Here is a 15,832-nt window from a genome sequence, read left to right as displayed (position 1 = left end):
ACATCCATACAATGTTTTACCTGTTTGCAACTTTAATCATAATCATTATCATTAATAGCAATTATTTTCAATTGCAAATTTCCATCCCATCTCATGTCGTGTTACTTCCCAACACTGTCTGTCCATTTCAGTGATAAACTTGTTGCGTGTGTGTTCGTGTACGTGCATGTGTGTTCGTGTATGTGCGTGTGTCTGCTGTGTTGTGTGTGCTGTGGTGTGTGTGCTGTGGTGTTTACTGTGGTGTGTGTGCTGTGGTGTGTCCCTGAGCATCAGATGGTGACCGTGCACCGCCTCGTGTGGCCCCTGGGGAAATGAAGCGCCCTGCCCTGTAATCCTGTAATAGCCATTTCATCAGTGCAGCTCGGAGCATCAGCAGCAACAGCAAAAGCAACATGTAGTCTACAGATGGTTGTAGTCCACACACAGTTGGAGTCCACAGACAGCTGTAATCCACAGACAGTTGTAGTCCACAGACAGTTGTAGGAGTCCACAGACTGTAATCCACAAACAGTTGAATGAGTCCACAGACAGTTGTAGGAGTCCACAGGCAGGTGTAGTCCACAGACAGTTGTAGGAATCCACAGACAGTTCTAGTCCATAGACAGTTATAGGAGTCCACATACAGCTGTACTCCACAGAGAGTTGTAGGAGTCCACAGACAGTGGTAGGAGTTCACTGACAGCTGTAGTCCACAGACAGTTGTAGGAGTCCACAGACAGTGGTAGGAGTTCCACTGTAGTCCACAGACAGTAGTCCACAGACAGTGGTAGGAGTTCACTGACAGCTGTAGTCCACAGACAGTTGTAGGAGTCCACTGGCAGTTGTAGGAGTCCACAGACAGTTGTAGTCCATAGACAGTTGTAGTCCACAGACAGTTGTAGTCCACAGACAGTTGTAGTCCACAGACAGTTGTAGTCCATAGACAGTTGTAGTCCACAGACAGTTGTAGTCCACAGACAGTTGTAGTCCACAGACAGTTGTAGGAGTCCACAGACAGTTGTAGGAGTCCACAGACAGTTCTAGTCCATAGACAGTTGTAGTCCACAGACAGTTATAGACCACATACAGTTACAGGAGTCCACAGACAGTTATAGGAGTCCACATACAGCTGTAGTCCACAGACAGTTATAGACCACATACAGCTGTAGTCCACAGACAGTTGTAGGAGTCCACAGACACTTGTAGGTGTCCACAGACAGTTGGAGTACACACACTGTTGAGTCCAGCAGCGCTTCTCAACGCGCCTGGGAACCGACGCATGCGCACTGGCTGACATTTTCGAGTGGGGTTTGAACAGGAAGGCGGACATGTTGGCCAGGCTGCGCGAAGAGAAAATCAGGCATCGTCTGCTCGGCTCTTTTTCGGACACCATCCCTCTTCAGGATCTTATTGATCACTTTTTGGCCTGAACGAAAGAGCATCTTTTTGGGGGAAGCGTAGACGAGGCGATGACAGCGCTCGGGACGCGGCGCACGTACCGCACTTTGACGCTGTGACGACGCCGCGTTCACAGACGAATTTGTCAGAAGCAGAAGTTTTTTCCAGCCACTTCTACTTTTGAGCTGTCACCGTCGCTCGCGTTACTTCAGCTAAACTTGGGACATATCTGGAAGCGGGGCTGGATTGTATATAATTTTGCAAAGACGCTTCCCGATTGGACTTTCCGTGTAGCTTTTAATAGTCTTTTGTTTGGATGCTGCTGCATTTTAAGCTCTTCTCCTGTGGCATCCTGCGGACTAATCTGTCGCCGCATTTATCTTTTGGCTGTGAAGTTCTCAATCACACTTGGAGAAATATATTTTGACACCGATCATGTGGCTTTTGTACATCCAGCGTAATCTTAAACGTTTTATTGTTGGCGAAAACAAGGGGAGAACAATGTATTTTCTTTGAAGCGCAAACTTGGGAGGCAGACGGAACATTTGGTTAGCTTCCGCAGGCTGCTAAGTAAAGCTAGCCTCGCCAGAGCTGTTTTTGCATACAATCGAGCATCGGGACTGATTTAAGCTGTAAAAATGTCTAATGCGGAACCCATGGAGGCTCGGTTTGAGAAAATCGATGCCATGCTGAAGGACCCGAAGTCGGAAATCAACACGGATTGTCTCCTGGTAAGTTTGCGGGGTGCTAACAGGCTAAAGTTGCTAGCGTCGCAGCCATTCGGGGTCAGACTAGCTCTTAGAGACATGATGGAAATGAACACGTCTCCAGCTATGTTTAATATGAGTTTGGCTGTCTTTTTCTATCATTTGATCGTATAATATATTTTAGATTGCATGTAAACAGTACGTGTTTTGACTGCGCCAATGCTCGTTTAGCTTTCAAATTCTGAACTTGCAATATAAGGGATAGTTCCTGTATAATCCTGCAACTCAAATTCTACCATGCAAACAATGTTTAATCTACAAAACCCATATCTTTAAACTGACCAAAAATATAACGAGTATCTAAAATAGTTACTTCACATTTGAATTATTACTTCATCTATGAAATATTAAGCACCTACTTCCATTAAGTGCATTGTTGGCATCTTGTTGTAATGAATTAGTTGACGCTTGTTATACAAAGCTACAAAACATTATTTACATTGAGTCATTGAGCATATTTTGTTGAAGCAATTGGAGCAAGAATTTGTAGCACTCCACCGGTTCAACTTGAAAATACTAAACAAGTCAAGACTGTCAAACTTGGCTTTTCCCATTGTAACCTTTTGGCCTGACATTTGTGCTGTGAACGGAAGTAGCATGGAATTCTTAAAGGAAAATGCTCAGATATTGGCTTTTTTATTTTTTATTTTGCATACAGCATCTATTTTCGGCATATCTTCTATTATGTTAGTTATTTTCAGTGGAAAATATACAAAATGAAATTTGAATATGAGTATTCGACTATAGTTACCTGATCAGAAGGTACACAAATCCATGCAAAGACTAACCGTGATTATAATATTGTACAATACACCATTTAGTTAGTCATGAGGTTCAGTCTTCTCATTTCAACACACATAGCATAAAGCATTGGATGACTCTTATGAAATTGTAGTTACAGTCCGGTCTTGTCCCCAGTTTGTTCTGTTGTCTTGATTTCACAGCTTTTCTGACTTTGACTTTAAACTTGTAGAGATTAAATTAACTTTAAATTAATTTTAAAGTATATTTCTTGATGTTGCTGGGTTTCAGATGACGTTAATATTCTATAGACTAGCAACATTGAATGAGATGGAGGCAGCTATAGCGAATATTGTTATAATTCAGATTTTTGTTGTATATAAAGTTATAGTGTCTTGTCATGGATGATGAGATGATCAGGTTCAACATTTTTGAATTAACCTTTTAGATAATGTTCATGAGAAATCTGAAAATCACCAGTACAATTTGATTTAGAACGTTTAGTACTTGAGTGTGTATTCAAGTTTAAGAAGCAATGGATCAGTACAGTCTGTAAAAAAAACACCAAAAAAAAAACCCAACCATCCCTATTTTTTGTAATGCTGATGTCTTGGACTGTTTTAATCAAAAAAACATAACGATAATGCTATGATTTCTATTGTAAAATCTAAACCAATGACTTTATAATGGCCTTACTCAACTGAAGAAACTACTACCATCTATGCTGTGAGATGATATGAGAACCTATAATTAATATCAGATAAATGCAATGTACAATTGTTTGCTAATACTTTAAATGTTTCCTATTCAATATATAATCCTTTAGTTGCTGATAATTATTTCACTAGTTATAAAAAGTACAATTATTAGTAACAACAAAATGCCATCCATATTTTTTGTGGTGCTGCTGCCTTCTCGGTCCGACTTGGTACCTGTCGCTGTCCCTGCTTCCTGTTTGCTTGGCGTTTGTATTGTTTTGTCTGCTCCGTCTGATGTGTAGGTGCGTGGGGAGAGGAGGGGGGTGGAGGGGCGCCTGTCGTAACCTGCCCGAGTTCACCTGTCGGCTGCAGTTGGCCCTGGCTGCTTCCTGGTGGTGGCTCACGACGCTGTAATGACTTTTTATGTGTGGGAAAATGCAGGTGAGCACTTCCTTCCACGTGCTCCGCTGCCCGGGTTACCAGCGGCAATCCCAGAACTGACTCACGACTGCAGGATGCCAGTGATGATGGTGGCTTCTGCTTCTGTTTGTTTATTTCGGCTTGGGTGACAGTAGCCTAGTGTTTTCCACAGTCATTTTGCACTTGGTGTGTCTTTGGCACCGCAGTGAAGCATCCGGACAAGTGATCCACATGAAGAGTCCTCACTGGGGGTGGGAAGATTCTATTTTGTCACAATTTGATTCAAATTTCGATACATGGCATGGTTTGATTTAATTTTGATATCTGTGCCTCAGAACAAAAACATTTTAAAATTATGTAAAGCAGAGATTTAATAAAATAACGCTATTAGCCTAGTGCTATAATGTAGTCTGTATGTAGTCAGGAGTTTATTGTGTCAGATTAATGATTTAGGCTATAGGTCTACATTTTTAATTACTGAAAAAATTACTGATGTTTGATACCTTAAAGTGCTTTTCTAGACTCTAAATATAGGTTTCTTCTGTACTAAGAAGTGAGGCCAGTGGTTAGCGTAAAGCCACAGTATGTAACATTTTAGCCACAAAAGAAAAGCGGTGTTTTTATTGCACAGGAAAAACACGTGTCCTCACTGTGAACAAGCTTGCAACTCCACAAACCTGACTGCTGCCTGCTTGTTTCCATGGAATTTTGGTACCTTTGGCCATAATCCTCCACAGTATGGCATAAAACATACCCATATCCATTGGAGAATGTTACAAAGTAGTGTTTTAATTTTTTATTTCCATGGAATCATCATGCAGGTGAAAAACCGCCTGCAGAAATGTGCACAGTGTACCATTTGACAAGTGCCAGTGATACCAAAAATAAAATAATTGGTTGTCACAACAATGACTCAGTTAGTTCCTTGCATAAATTTGTACTTCATTATTTTAAAAAATCACTTGAAAAAATCAACCACTCTGCTTTTGTTTCTCACACAAGTGCAATAATGACAAGCAGTTTTACTAGTGAAAACTGTAGTGTGGCATAAAAAAATTCTCTCAAGAAAATCTGCACATCCAGCTGTGTTAAGTTTATTTTAGTCATCTTGGGGAATGTGAGGAGTTCCCATTCATAAAATCTGACAACAATGGTTCCACTTCCTGTTTAGCATTCGCTGTGTCATTGTCATCCCCCTTGACTGAAGTGGTTGGGCTGGTGCAAGTGTCTGTTTGGTCATTGGATGCAAATTTCACAACACAGTCCTTATTCTATTGCTGCCGGGAGAATACAAGCCTTTTATGGACTTGTTTAAAGGGCCCATATTACGCTAGTTTCTGATCTGTTATAAAGCTGTTTCCTCGTCACAAACAGACCCAGAGTTGTTTTGTTTCATTCACACATGTTTAACACACAAACCCTGCTCTTTGTGTCACAGTTCTTCTTTCAAACTGATAACTAACTGTTCCAGCGTGTGATGTCATGTGGTAATACAGGAACTCTGCACCTTTACCACATTCATTTGGATCATTTCAGCTCTGTAATTTCCAATTTTTACTTTACTTTACTTTACATCTTTGGAAATGTAGACAGACTAATAATAAAGGGTTACTCAAATGTGTGAATGAAACAAAATATAAGTCCAAGCTCACAAGTTAGCAGCTGTGGTTTTAGCCATGATTGAACTATTATTTGACTTGTTTTTTCATACAAACGTTATTTTTAGTAATGCAGTGTGATGATGCAGAACAGAGACTCGTTTTAGATTTAAACCAACTTGATTTCAACATTGAAACTGGCAACCCAAACTGAGAGATTGATGTGAGACTCATTCTGCTTTCTGATTGGACAATCGCCTTGAGAACCAAAGTATAACATAAACAGCGTGGTCATCATGTTCAATGTTTTTGCACTTAAAAGTAAATCAGCATGACAGTTGTTATCAGTAAAAGCTATATTTGATTTGAACATATCTTCTGTGTATCTGGGGACACATTGGTCATGTTTATGGAATTTAAAATTGAAATCTTAGTTTTCAGTTGCATTATTAACTCACATTGTATTTGTAAGTATTACTTCTTTTAATTTTATAGTAGTTGTAGTAGAGTTCTCTTTTTCACCTATGAATGAATAATGCTGTTGTAGCAAAGAAATCCTCTCATCATCTTTCCACATTGACGTTGTATGTTTTGGAAAGGTCTCGTCCCTAAACTCTACCCGCCCTCTTAACGTTGGTGCGTTTGTGTATATAGCCTTGTCTAGTGCTCTCTCTTTAGAAAAACACATTAAAAAATCTTGAATATTTTGGCCAGATTGGACTTGAGTGACTGCTAATATTTGATTATGGAGGGCATGGGGTGTGCAAAAATATCCAAATATCAATATTAGGGGTGTAACGATATCCAAGTCTCACAAAACGATATCGTCATGGTATAAACCTCACGGTATACGGTATTTATTACGATATCGTGGGAAAGCTCACGATATGGTGGGGTACGATGGGGTACGATGTTTATTCCGATATTTTATGGAGACTAAAACTGTTAATGTGCTACTTTTTCCTCTTAAAATGCCTTGACAAGACTTAATCAAAAAAACTAATACTTAAAAGTGCTTAGAACTGTTATTTCTTCATGTAGTCTCCACTGAAATGGAGCAAAGGATGATGGTCTATGTAGTTCTGTCTTTTTTACTATTGCTGCACCATAACTCTTAATTTAATCAAAGAGACTTGTAATTCGATATATTGTGATGGTCCACGATATTATTGTGAGAACTTTGATAATACGATATCACGATATTTCGGTTATTGTTACATCCCTACAATATATTGTATTTAATTTGATGATATACTCTATTGTGGGCTGTTGTATTGGTATGTTGCAAAGATTTATTTTTATATATTTTACTAAATTATTTTCTAAGAGCACTACTATTCTGGGGCTTGAATAGAGAAAGAATAAAAGGCAACACATTTGACATGCTCATCCCTTTGATAATTCAAAGAAATGCTGTACTTCATATGAATTTTGCACAGATAGTTATTTAACACAGACTTATTATATATGATTTAGCCTTTATTATGAGCCGTATTGAATTGATTTGAAATATATATCAAATTTTATAGAATAGAAAGTACACCGTATCAACTTCTTAATGATATCCAGCCCTATTTTGGAGGATTTTTTTTGTAATTTCAATGGTGCTGTTGTTCTGCGCACCACAATTTTGCATTCCTAATACATGCATCACGAATTTCGGACTTCCGGTCAATGCCCAATGCATACTGGGAAGGATTTTTCTCAAATTTCTCGAGCCGTTTTCCGCTGTTAGGACATCCAACAATCACACAATTACAATGTCCAAATCCCAAAACTAAAATATGACAATATCAGAACCAGAAACAAAAGTGATATGGATCAAAAGACTAGAAAAGACTGACTTTGTCAATAGACGCATCCCTCTGGGAAAACAAACATGGCGGTTTGATGCTCACTTTTTTGGAAAATCCTTCCCAGTATGCATTATGGGATGACCGGAAGTCTGAAATTCGTGATGCATCTATCCATATCATGCTATTTTCTGATCTGTTGTAATGTTTCCTCATCAAAAACAGACCTGGAGTTTTGTTTCATTCACTCATGTTTAACACACACACCCTGCACATTTAGGCTGAGCTCTTCTCTCAAACAGTAAACACACTGTTCCACTTTGTGATGTCATTCGGTAATACAGGAAGTGCCCCACATTTGAGCTTTGGAGATGTAGCAAGACTAGGTTAAAAGAGTTACTCAAACATGTATGAATGAAACGGAACACTACTACTGATCTGTTTTTGATGAGGCATTATAACATGACTCAAAGCGCACAAGAGTCAGTTTTGCGTAATACAGGACATAAAAAAAAGAAAAACACGCACACTAAAAAACAACAAACAAACATGGCAGCTCATTCTCCCGTCCTGTTGCAGAAAGGGCCAATTAAGCTCACCTTAAAGAGCTCACATGGTGCAGTTTTACCAGCGGGGACACAGTGGGGCGTTGTTCCCCTCGCCCCCCCGGCCTCTGCCAGCCCTCCTCATCTCTGAATGGAGGCCTTCTGCTGCCCGCTACACGCACTGCCACCCTCAAGCAAGCCCCGCCCACTTCTTAATAAAATTCCACGCTAATCAAATAACCTCTTGTGTAGTTTGACATGCTGGGACTTTGCTGCTTGTCCCTTTTCGGTACTTAAAAAGTCGGAAATCAGGGACTAACAGATACTAAAACTAGAATTGAAACTTGACACTGATTTGCTGAGTTATTTATGCTAAAATCACATTCACTGAACAAAAATGAACTGTTTCTGAATAGTTTTAAAATAAATCAAAGGTCGTATATTAGAAAAAATCGTCTCTTGTGAGCTTTAAGCCATGTTGTAATGTTGTTTCCTCATCATAAACATACCCTTAGTTTAGTTTCATTCACACTTGTTTATTATTAGTCTGTCTACATCCTCCCAGCTCCGAATTCTCTGTTCCAAATTGTGATGTTATGACGGGCGAGTTTTCAGGTTGACGGCTATCATTTACCTTTTGTTCAGCAGAGATGGGAAATTCCGCCGCTGAAATCATCAAAATGATTCTAGTGACGGCGTATGGAACTTAAAAACAATGGAGCACTTCCTGTATTACTACATGACATCACAAAGTGGAGCGGAGAACGCAGCCTAAGGGTTTGTGCATTAATTATGTGCGAATGACACAAAACATGACTTCTGGTTTGTTTGTGATGAGGAAATGACATAATAACATCAGATCAGATTAAGAAATTGCGTAATATGGGCTATTTTAAAGCTTTTCTATATCACAGGAGCTGAATCCTTTATCTAATCTGCAGTTGTTTATTAGTAATATTTTATGATTGCGATAAATAAGGCTATTGTTCAGCAGGTTAACTTTGGACAGTACAATAGGGCTGTGCAATTAATCAAATATTTATTGAGAGTCTGTCATTTTTATTTGTCAGTTATTAACAGGTCTTTTAACTGAGAAGTCTATAAAAATCAGCTGTGTCTGTGAAGATAGAAAGGTTTAATGCCATGCTGTGAAACATTCCACAAAGCAATAACATCGCCAAAAGGAAAAAAGAAGTTACACAATGCATCTTTGAAGTTTAAGGAAATGAAAATTGAAAATGAATCATAGTTGTGTTTTGATAAGGCTGGGGTATTCTTAAAAGCCTTCAGTCATCATATTTGAATGTTTGATGTATTCAAAAAGTCTCTGTACAGTTGCTTGACTATCAACTATGAATATGAAAAAATGAATTGCTGACTATTAGGGGTATATCGATATTCAAGTCTCATGATACGATATTGTCACGGTATGACCCTCATGGTATGATATTTATTGTGATATCATGGGAAAACTCACGATATGACGGGGAGGCTCACTATTAGTGCTCATGATTAGGGATGTAACAATATCCAAATCTCTGTATGATATTTTCACGATATACATCTCACGGTACGATATTTATTGCGATATTTTGTGGAGGCTAACAAACAAAACTGTTAATATGCTACTTTTTCCTCTTAAAATGCCTTGACAAGACTTAATCCAAAGAACTAAGTCTTAGTGCTTAGAACTGTTATTTCTTCTTATAGTCTGCACTGAAATGGAGCAAAGGATCATGGTCTATGTAGTTCCCTCTGTCTTTTTCTTTTGCTGCACCATAACTCTTAATTTAAGTAAAGACATTTGTAATTCAATATATTGTGATGGTCCACGACATTATTTTGAGAACTTTGACGATACGATATCACGATATTTCGGTTATTGTTGCATCCCTATGGACTATCAACTTCAACTTATATGTTCATTATATGTTATATATTATAATATATAAGTCAGAGACTTCTTTGTACTAGCGAGGAACTTTTTGGTATTTTTCTGTACTATGATCAGTTCTGAACTCTGTAGGGTTGAATAAATAACTTCTATGGCTCATTACAGATACAAACTAACTATTGAAGTGATAATTCTGCTGTTTTTTTAGTTTGTGCACTTTGTGTTTTTGTAACTATTGTACATTTAGAATAGTTTTGGGGACAACCCAGGTAGAGATATTTTGTCAGTGGCATAAATTAGTTTCAATATTATAGTTTATCATCTACGTTTTCTTATATATTTCTTTCTTCTAAATAAATTATTGTGACAGGCCCATATCTACAACCAGTCCTCTTTCAAGTAAAATAATGTGGTTTGGAGTTCAGACGGCTAATATTGCCATTATTACTTCATAAGACCAAATCAAATTAAATAGGAAATGTGTAATTAATAGGGGTGTGTAAAAATATCAAAATATCTATATATATATCGTATCGTTTAATGTGATGATACAGTATTGCTATCATGGGCTGCTGTATTGATATATCGCCAAGAGTATTTTTTGGTATATTTTACAAAATTATTTTGTTACAGCGCTACAGTTTTGTAGTCTGATTTATCAGCCGCTTTTCACTTGTGGAAACCGTCTGAACCGTAGGCGGGTACTTTTTGTCATTTAACCAATCACTGCTATTTGGTCGTGATGTATGTAATGCGCCGCTAACGGGGATAGCTGGTATATTAAGCTTTTCCCAACTCCCGTAGGAAGAAGGACAATAACGTCTTTCCCCTTGATAAAATTCACCAAACATTCTCTTTGTTCCGGCTTTAAATCCTCGATCTTGGAAATCGTTACCAACACTGAATGTCTGGCTCTTCTCTGATTGGCTGGTGCCCGAACTCGCACTTCCAGGGTTTTTGCGAATCGTCTGTTGTATTTTGATTCTTGACCTAGTCGCTGGAGAGAAATGAAATTGAGCGGAGGCACTAGATGGTGCAGTTTTGTTGCTTGTTTAGAGAAAAGAAACTCATTTATTCGACACATTTGACATTTTCACTGTTTTGAGGATTACATTGTTTGTGTTTCATTGCACAAGAAGTGGTTTAGCAAAGACTTTTAGTATCACAGCCATGATTTAGCCTTTATTTTTTTATTGAATCAATTTAAAATATATTGTATTGAATCGGAAGTTCACTGTATCAAGATATGTATCATATTGTGGCCTATGTATGTATCATATCCACAACTTCTTAATGATACCCAACCGTAGTAATCAATCAATATAATGAACAAAAAAGTGATTACTTTAAAGGTACACTATGTAACTTTTTGGTTGGGAGTTCGTCACCTCCTTGTTTCTATGGAGATGTCATTGCTCTGTCTGGAATGTTCCACAATATGACGTAAAACTGTTCTGCTTTCTGTTCTGCTTTATATTTATTCATCAGTTACAAGTGGTTTTCCAGCTCAAAAATACTTAGAAAAACAGACATTGTGACTGTGCAGGGTCGCCTCTCCACAGATCTGACCTGTAACTTGGCCTGATTTGTTCTCCGTGAAGATAGAAAGGTTTAAAGCCATACTGTTATCATGGAGAAAAGTATTTGACGGACCCTCCAGCAGAAAAGTTACACAGCGCAGCTTTAAGAGCGGTGAAATCTCCCCTCTCCCGCCTGCTCTCTGCGGATTTACCCAGAGAGAAGTGAGCTAAGAGAGGCAGAGGAACAGGACCAGGCAAGGCAGGGCTGCTGAGGTAGCTGGGTGTGGACAAACTCTCTCCCCATAAACCAAAATTATGTGGACTGAGGACTCGTGTTTCTCAAGAGCCCTGAATCGGGACATTTAACTGGGGAAAGCGGCTGAAATGTTTGCCTATGAGTAATCGGCTCCATCAGAATGCACAATGCGGGCCTTTTACTGCCCCGTACCCCAACCTGACTTCTGAACCTGCGTCGCTATTTCCTCGCTTCTCTGTGGAGCTGTTGTGTTTTCCCAAAGTGGCAAAAGGGGGTTCCCACGGGTGCCGGAATAGTTGAAGGCGCTGTTGTTATCAAAGATCTAAAACTGCTACGTGGGACCGTTTTGAAATGATGGATAGAGTCAGTTCTTAGTCCAAATTGGCATTGGAGTAACAGCACAAGGCCAGGTCCATTTGCCTCACCAGTCCTGATTTTTTTTTGGAGTATTTGAGTGTTTGAGCTATTGGCACAGCAACTTAAAAGTCCTATATTACAACAAAATTTACTCTTGTGAACTTTAAGTCATGCTTGTATGTGGTTTACCTCCTCAAAAACAGATCTGGAGTTGTGTTTGTGTAATCTTTGTTTATTAGACTGCATGGATGTAACAATAACCAAAATATCATGATATTGTATCGTCAAAAGTCTGAATAATATCGTGGAACATCACAATATATCAGATTACAACTTTTTTTGCTTAAATTAATAGTTATGGTGCAGCAATAGCTAAAAAAAATAGAGGGAACTACATAGACCATGATCCTTTGCTCAGTTTCTGGGCAGATTACACAAAGAAATAACAGTAATAAACACTTTTAAATCTTAATTCTTTAGATTATAACTGAAGCATGAGATGTATATTGTGAAAATATCGTATTTAGCGATTTGGATATTGTTACATCACCTTTTAGTCTGTCTTCTGTTCCACCATTGTGATGTCATGATGTGGTAGTTTTCAAGTTAACAGCTACACTTTACCTTAAATTCAGCAGAGATTGGCAAATTAAGGGCTGAAATAATCAAAATGATTCTAGTGAAGGTGCCTGGAGTTTAAAAACACAGTGGAGCACTTCCTGTATTACCACTTGACATCACAAGGTGGAACAGAGTGTTTTAGTTTGAGAAAATACTCAGGAATACACAACTCCAGGTATGTTTTTTTTTTTTTTTTTCATAACAACATAGATCAAAAAATAACCTGACATCGGGCCTTTAAGCATATGCCCAAAATCCAAAGGGTGCACAGGTCGAAACTCGCTCTGCCTCCTCTTTTCCAGCGAGTGTGTACAGCTGGAGGCGACTACAGAAAGGCCATCTGGTGTAGTTTAAATGTATTCTGGATTATTATTTTAATCTGACTATAAACCCACCAAAACGTACTAGAATAATATTTGTATAGTAATTATAAAATAAATCGTGGTTGACCTATAATGTGGCAGAATAAATTTTTTTCACTTTAATATAATTTCTGAAAAAAGGACTGAATTGCTTGTTGGGAAGCTAAAATTATTCTTGGCTGTTTGTCAATTTAACTTTCAAACAACTACAAAAATTCCCCATTGCTCTAGTACATCTATAGTACCAACTATAATATGATATTGTGACATTCCTAACTGCAATTAACTATATTTTCTGTTGTTAAAAGTGGTTAAAAGTCCCTTATTACGCAAAAATGACGCTCTTGAGCTTTAAGATATGTTAGAATGTTTTTACCTAACCTTACCTAAACAGACCTGGAGTCGTGTTTTGTTTCATTCACACTTGTTTGAGTAATCCTGCTTTATTAGTCTGTCTACGTTTTCTAAGATCAACATGCTCAGTTCCACCTTGTGATGTCATGAAGCAACAGTTTAAGTTAACAGCTCCTTTTACAATCCGTGTATCATTTGTTCATTGTTTTTTCAAAATAAAACCAAAAAGAAGAAAATGAAAAAAACAAAGATTTTCTTCTTCTTCATTATTTGTCTCCAAAACCAAAATGAAAAAAAGGATAACATTGTTTTTTCAGTTTTCGATTTCATGTTTAAATGAATAATGAAAAAAAGGGATAACGGCCCCAACTTAAACTGCGATGCTGGACTGAACCAGGACTAAAACTGGACTGAACCAGGACTAAAACTGGACTAAAACTGGACTGAACCAGGACTAAAACTGGACTGAACCAGGACTAAAACTGGACTGGACTGAACAGGACTAAACTGGACTAAAACTGGACTGAACCAAACTGGACTGAACCAGGACTAAAACTGGACTGAACCAGGACTAAAACTGGACTGAACCAGGACTGAACCAGGACTAAAACTGGACTGAACCAGGACTAAAATAGGACTACACTAGGACTAAACCAGCACTGAACCAGGACTGAACCAGGACTACACCAGAACTGAACCAGGACTGAACCAGGACTGAACCAGGACTGAACCAGGACTGAACCAGGACTACACCAGGACTGAGTGTCCAGACGGGCCTGGAGGTGCGCCTGCTGTCGGGTGATTGGGACTGAGACCGGGACTGAGACCGGGACTGAGACCGGGACTGAGACCGGGACTGAGACCGGGACTGAGACCGGGACTGAGACCGGGACTGAGACCGGGACTGAGACCGGGACTGAGACCGGGACTGAGACCGGTTTAGTCCTAGTTCAGTGTGTATACGGCGCGAAAGTCCGGCATCGCAGTTTAAGTCATGGAAACAGGAATTGTTATCTGTTTTTCATTTTGATTTTGGAGACAAATAATGAAGAAAATAGTTGTTTTTTTGTTTTCTTATTTTTGAAAAAAAAAAAAACAATGATTGAATGGTACATGGATTTTTTTTTACCTTTAGTTCAGTACAGATTGGTAATTCTAGGACTGAAATCATCTGAATGATTCTAGTGAAGCTTTTTGGAGTTTAAAAACCCAGTGGAGCACTTCCTGTATGTGGGAATATGGCATCATAAAGAGAGTGAGAAGAGAGTGTTTTCTGTTTGAGAGAAGAAATCGGCCTAATTTTGCAGGGTTTCTGTGTTTAACATGTGTGAATGAAACAAAACACAACTCCAGGTCTGTGTGTGATGAGGAAACTACTTTATAACACAAAACAATAAAACACTGTAATATTTGCCACTTTACACTGAACCTTAACTGTGTCGACTGTGTTAGCGTTTGGTGGGATGCTGACATTTGTCCCTCTCCTGGTGTTTAGCCCTGTATTCTTATCTCCAGCCCTAAATAAACCCTGCCTGGAAAAAAGGGCTCCTTATCTGGATGCGCCGCCCCCTCCCCACTCATTGTGCTGCTTCTAAACACTCATTTAGACAAACAGAATGCCACAGGGTGTAATAGAAGGGCTTGGTGCTTCTGAAGGTGCCCATCTATGCTGTTGTTTATAGTTGAGGGCTGGCTTTAAATCAGAAACGGCAAAAAAGACCATTTGAGTTCAATTATTTCTTCATTTCTTGGCGTTTTGTAACAGCATGTCACAGCTGTGTTCTATTCTCACTATCCGTTCGCCTCAGCAGTGTTGATTTTTTTGAGGATTTGCTCGAGCTATTGGACACAGCAAGTTAAACATCCTATATTATGCAAAATTCTGAGCTTTTAAGTATGTTAGAATGTAGTTACCTCATCACAAACATACCTGGAGTTACGTTTTGTTTCATTCTCGCACATTTGACTAACTATTTTTATTAGTTTGTCTACATCTCCAAAGCTCAACATGCTCTGTTACCTCAAATTCAGCAGAGATGTATTTAATTTAAGAGCTGAAATAATCCAAATACACGGCAGTATTCTATCCTGACTGTCTTTTGGTGATGTTTTAGCTGAGAAGATGATGTGGGATGGGTGTTATGGCAAGCTAATTACATCACTATTGTTTAGGGTGAGGAGCGAGCGTTGCTTCAGTGCCATACTTACCTGGGGCATACTAGTATTTACTCCAAACATCTATTTGCTAGTCTCAGTTTGGGGCTGCACAATATAACCACTAAAATACCAGGGATGTAACAATAACCGAAATATCGCGGTATCGTATCGTCAAAAACCTCACAGTAATAGCGTGGACCATCACAATATATCGAATTACAAGTCTCTTTACTTAAATGAAGATCTATGGACAGAGGGAACTACATAGACCAGGGGTGGGCAAACTTTTTAACTCGTGGGGTTCTAAAATGTGAAGGAAGGGCCAGACCAGAAGCAGATGGATTGAGTTGTTTGGTAATCCACCTCATAAGA

At 38.8% G+C, this 15,832-nt stretch overlaps 1 protein-coding gene across 1 annotated transcript in view; it reads left to right on the top strand.

Annotated features, from left to right (window-relative positions):
• The first annotated feature begins 1,279 nt into the window (after positions 1–1,279).
• Positions 1,280–15,832, top strand: part of rock1 (Rho-associated, coiled-coil containing protein kinase 1) — a 77,871-nt gene continuing 63,318 nt past the window's right edge. The window contains exon 1 of the mRNA XM_020932026.2: positions 1,280–2,108. Coding sequence (XP_020787685.1) covers positions 2,016–2,108 — 93 coding nt within the window. The 5' untranslated portion in view covers positions 1,280–2,015. The remainder of the gene's footprint in view (positions 2,109–15,832) is intronic.

The sequence above is a fragment of the Boleophthalmus pectinirostris genome, unplaced genomic scaffold (genome assembly GCF_026225935.1).
Source record: "Boleophthalmus pectinirostris isolate CB_2022bp ecotype Guang Dong unplaced genomic scaffold, ASM2622593v1 HiC_scaffold_16, whole genome shotgun sequence".
In the NCBI taxonomy this organism is placed as follows: domain Eukaryota; kingdom Metazoa; phylum Chordata; class Actinopteri; order Gobiiformes; family Gobiidae; genus Boleophthalmus; species Boleophthalmus pectinirostris.
Note: the sequence above shows the minus strand (reverse complement) of the source record. Positions and strands in the feature narration are given on the sequence as shown.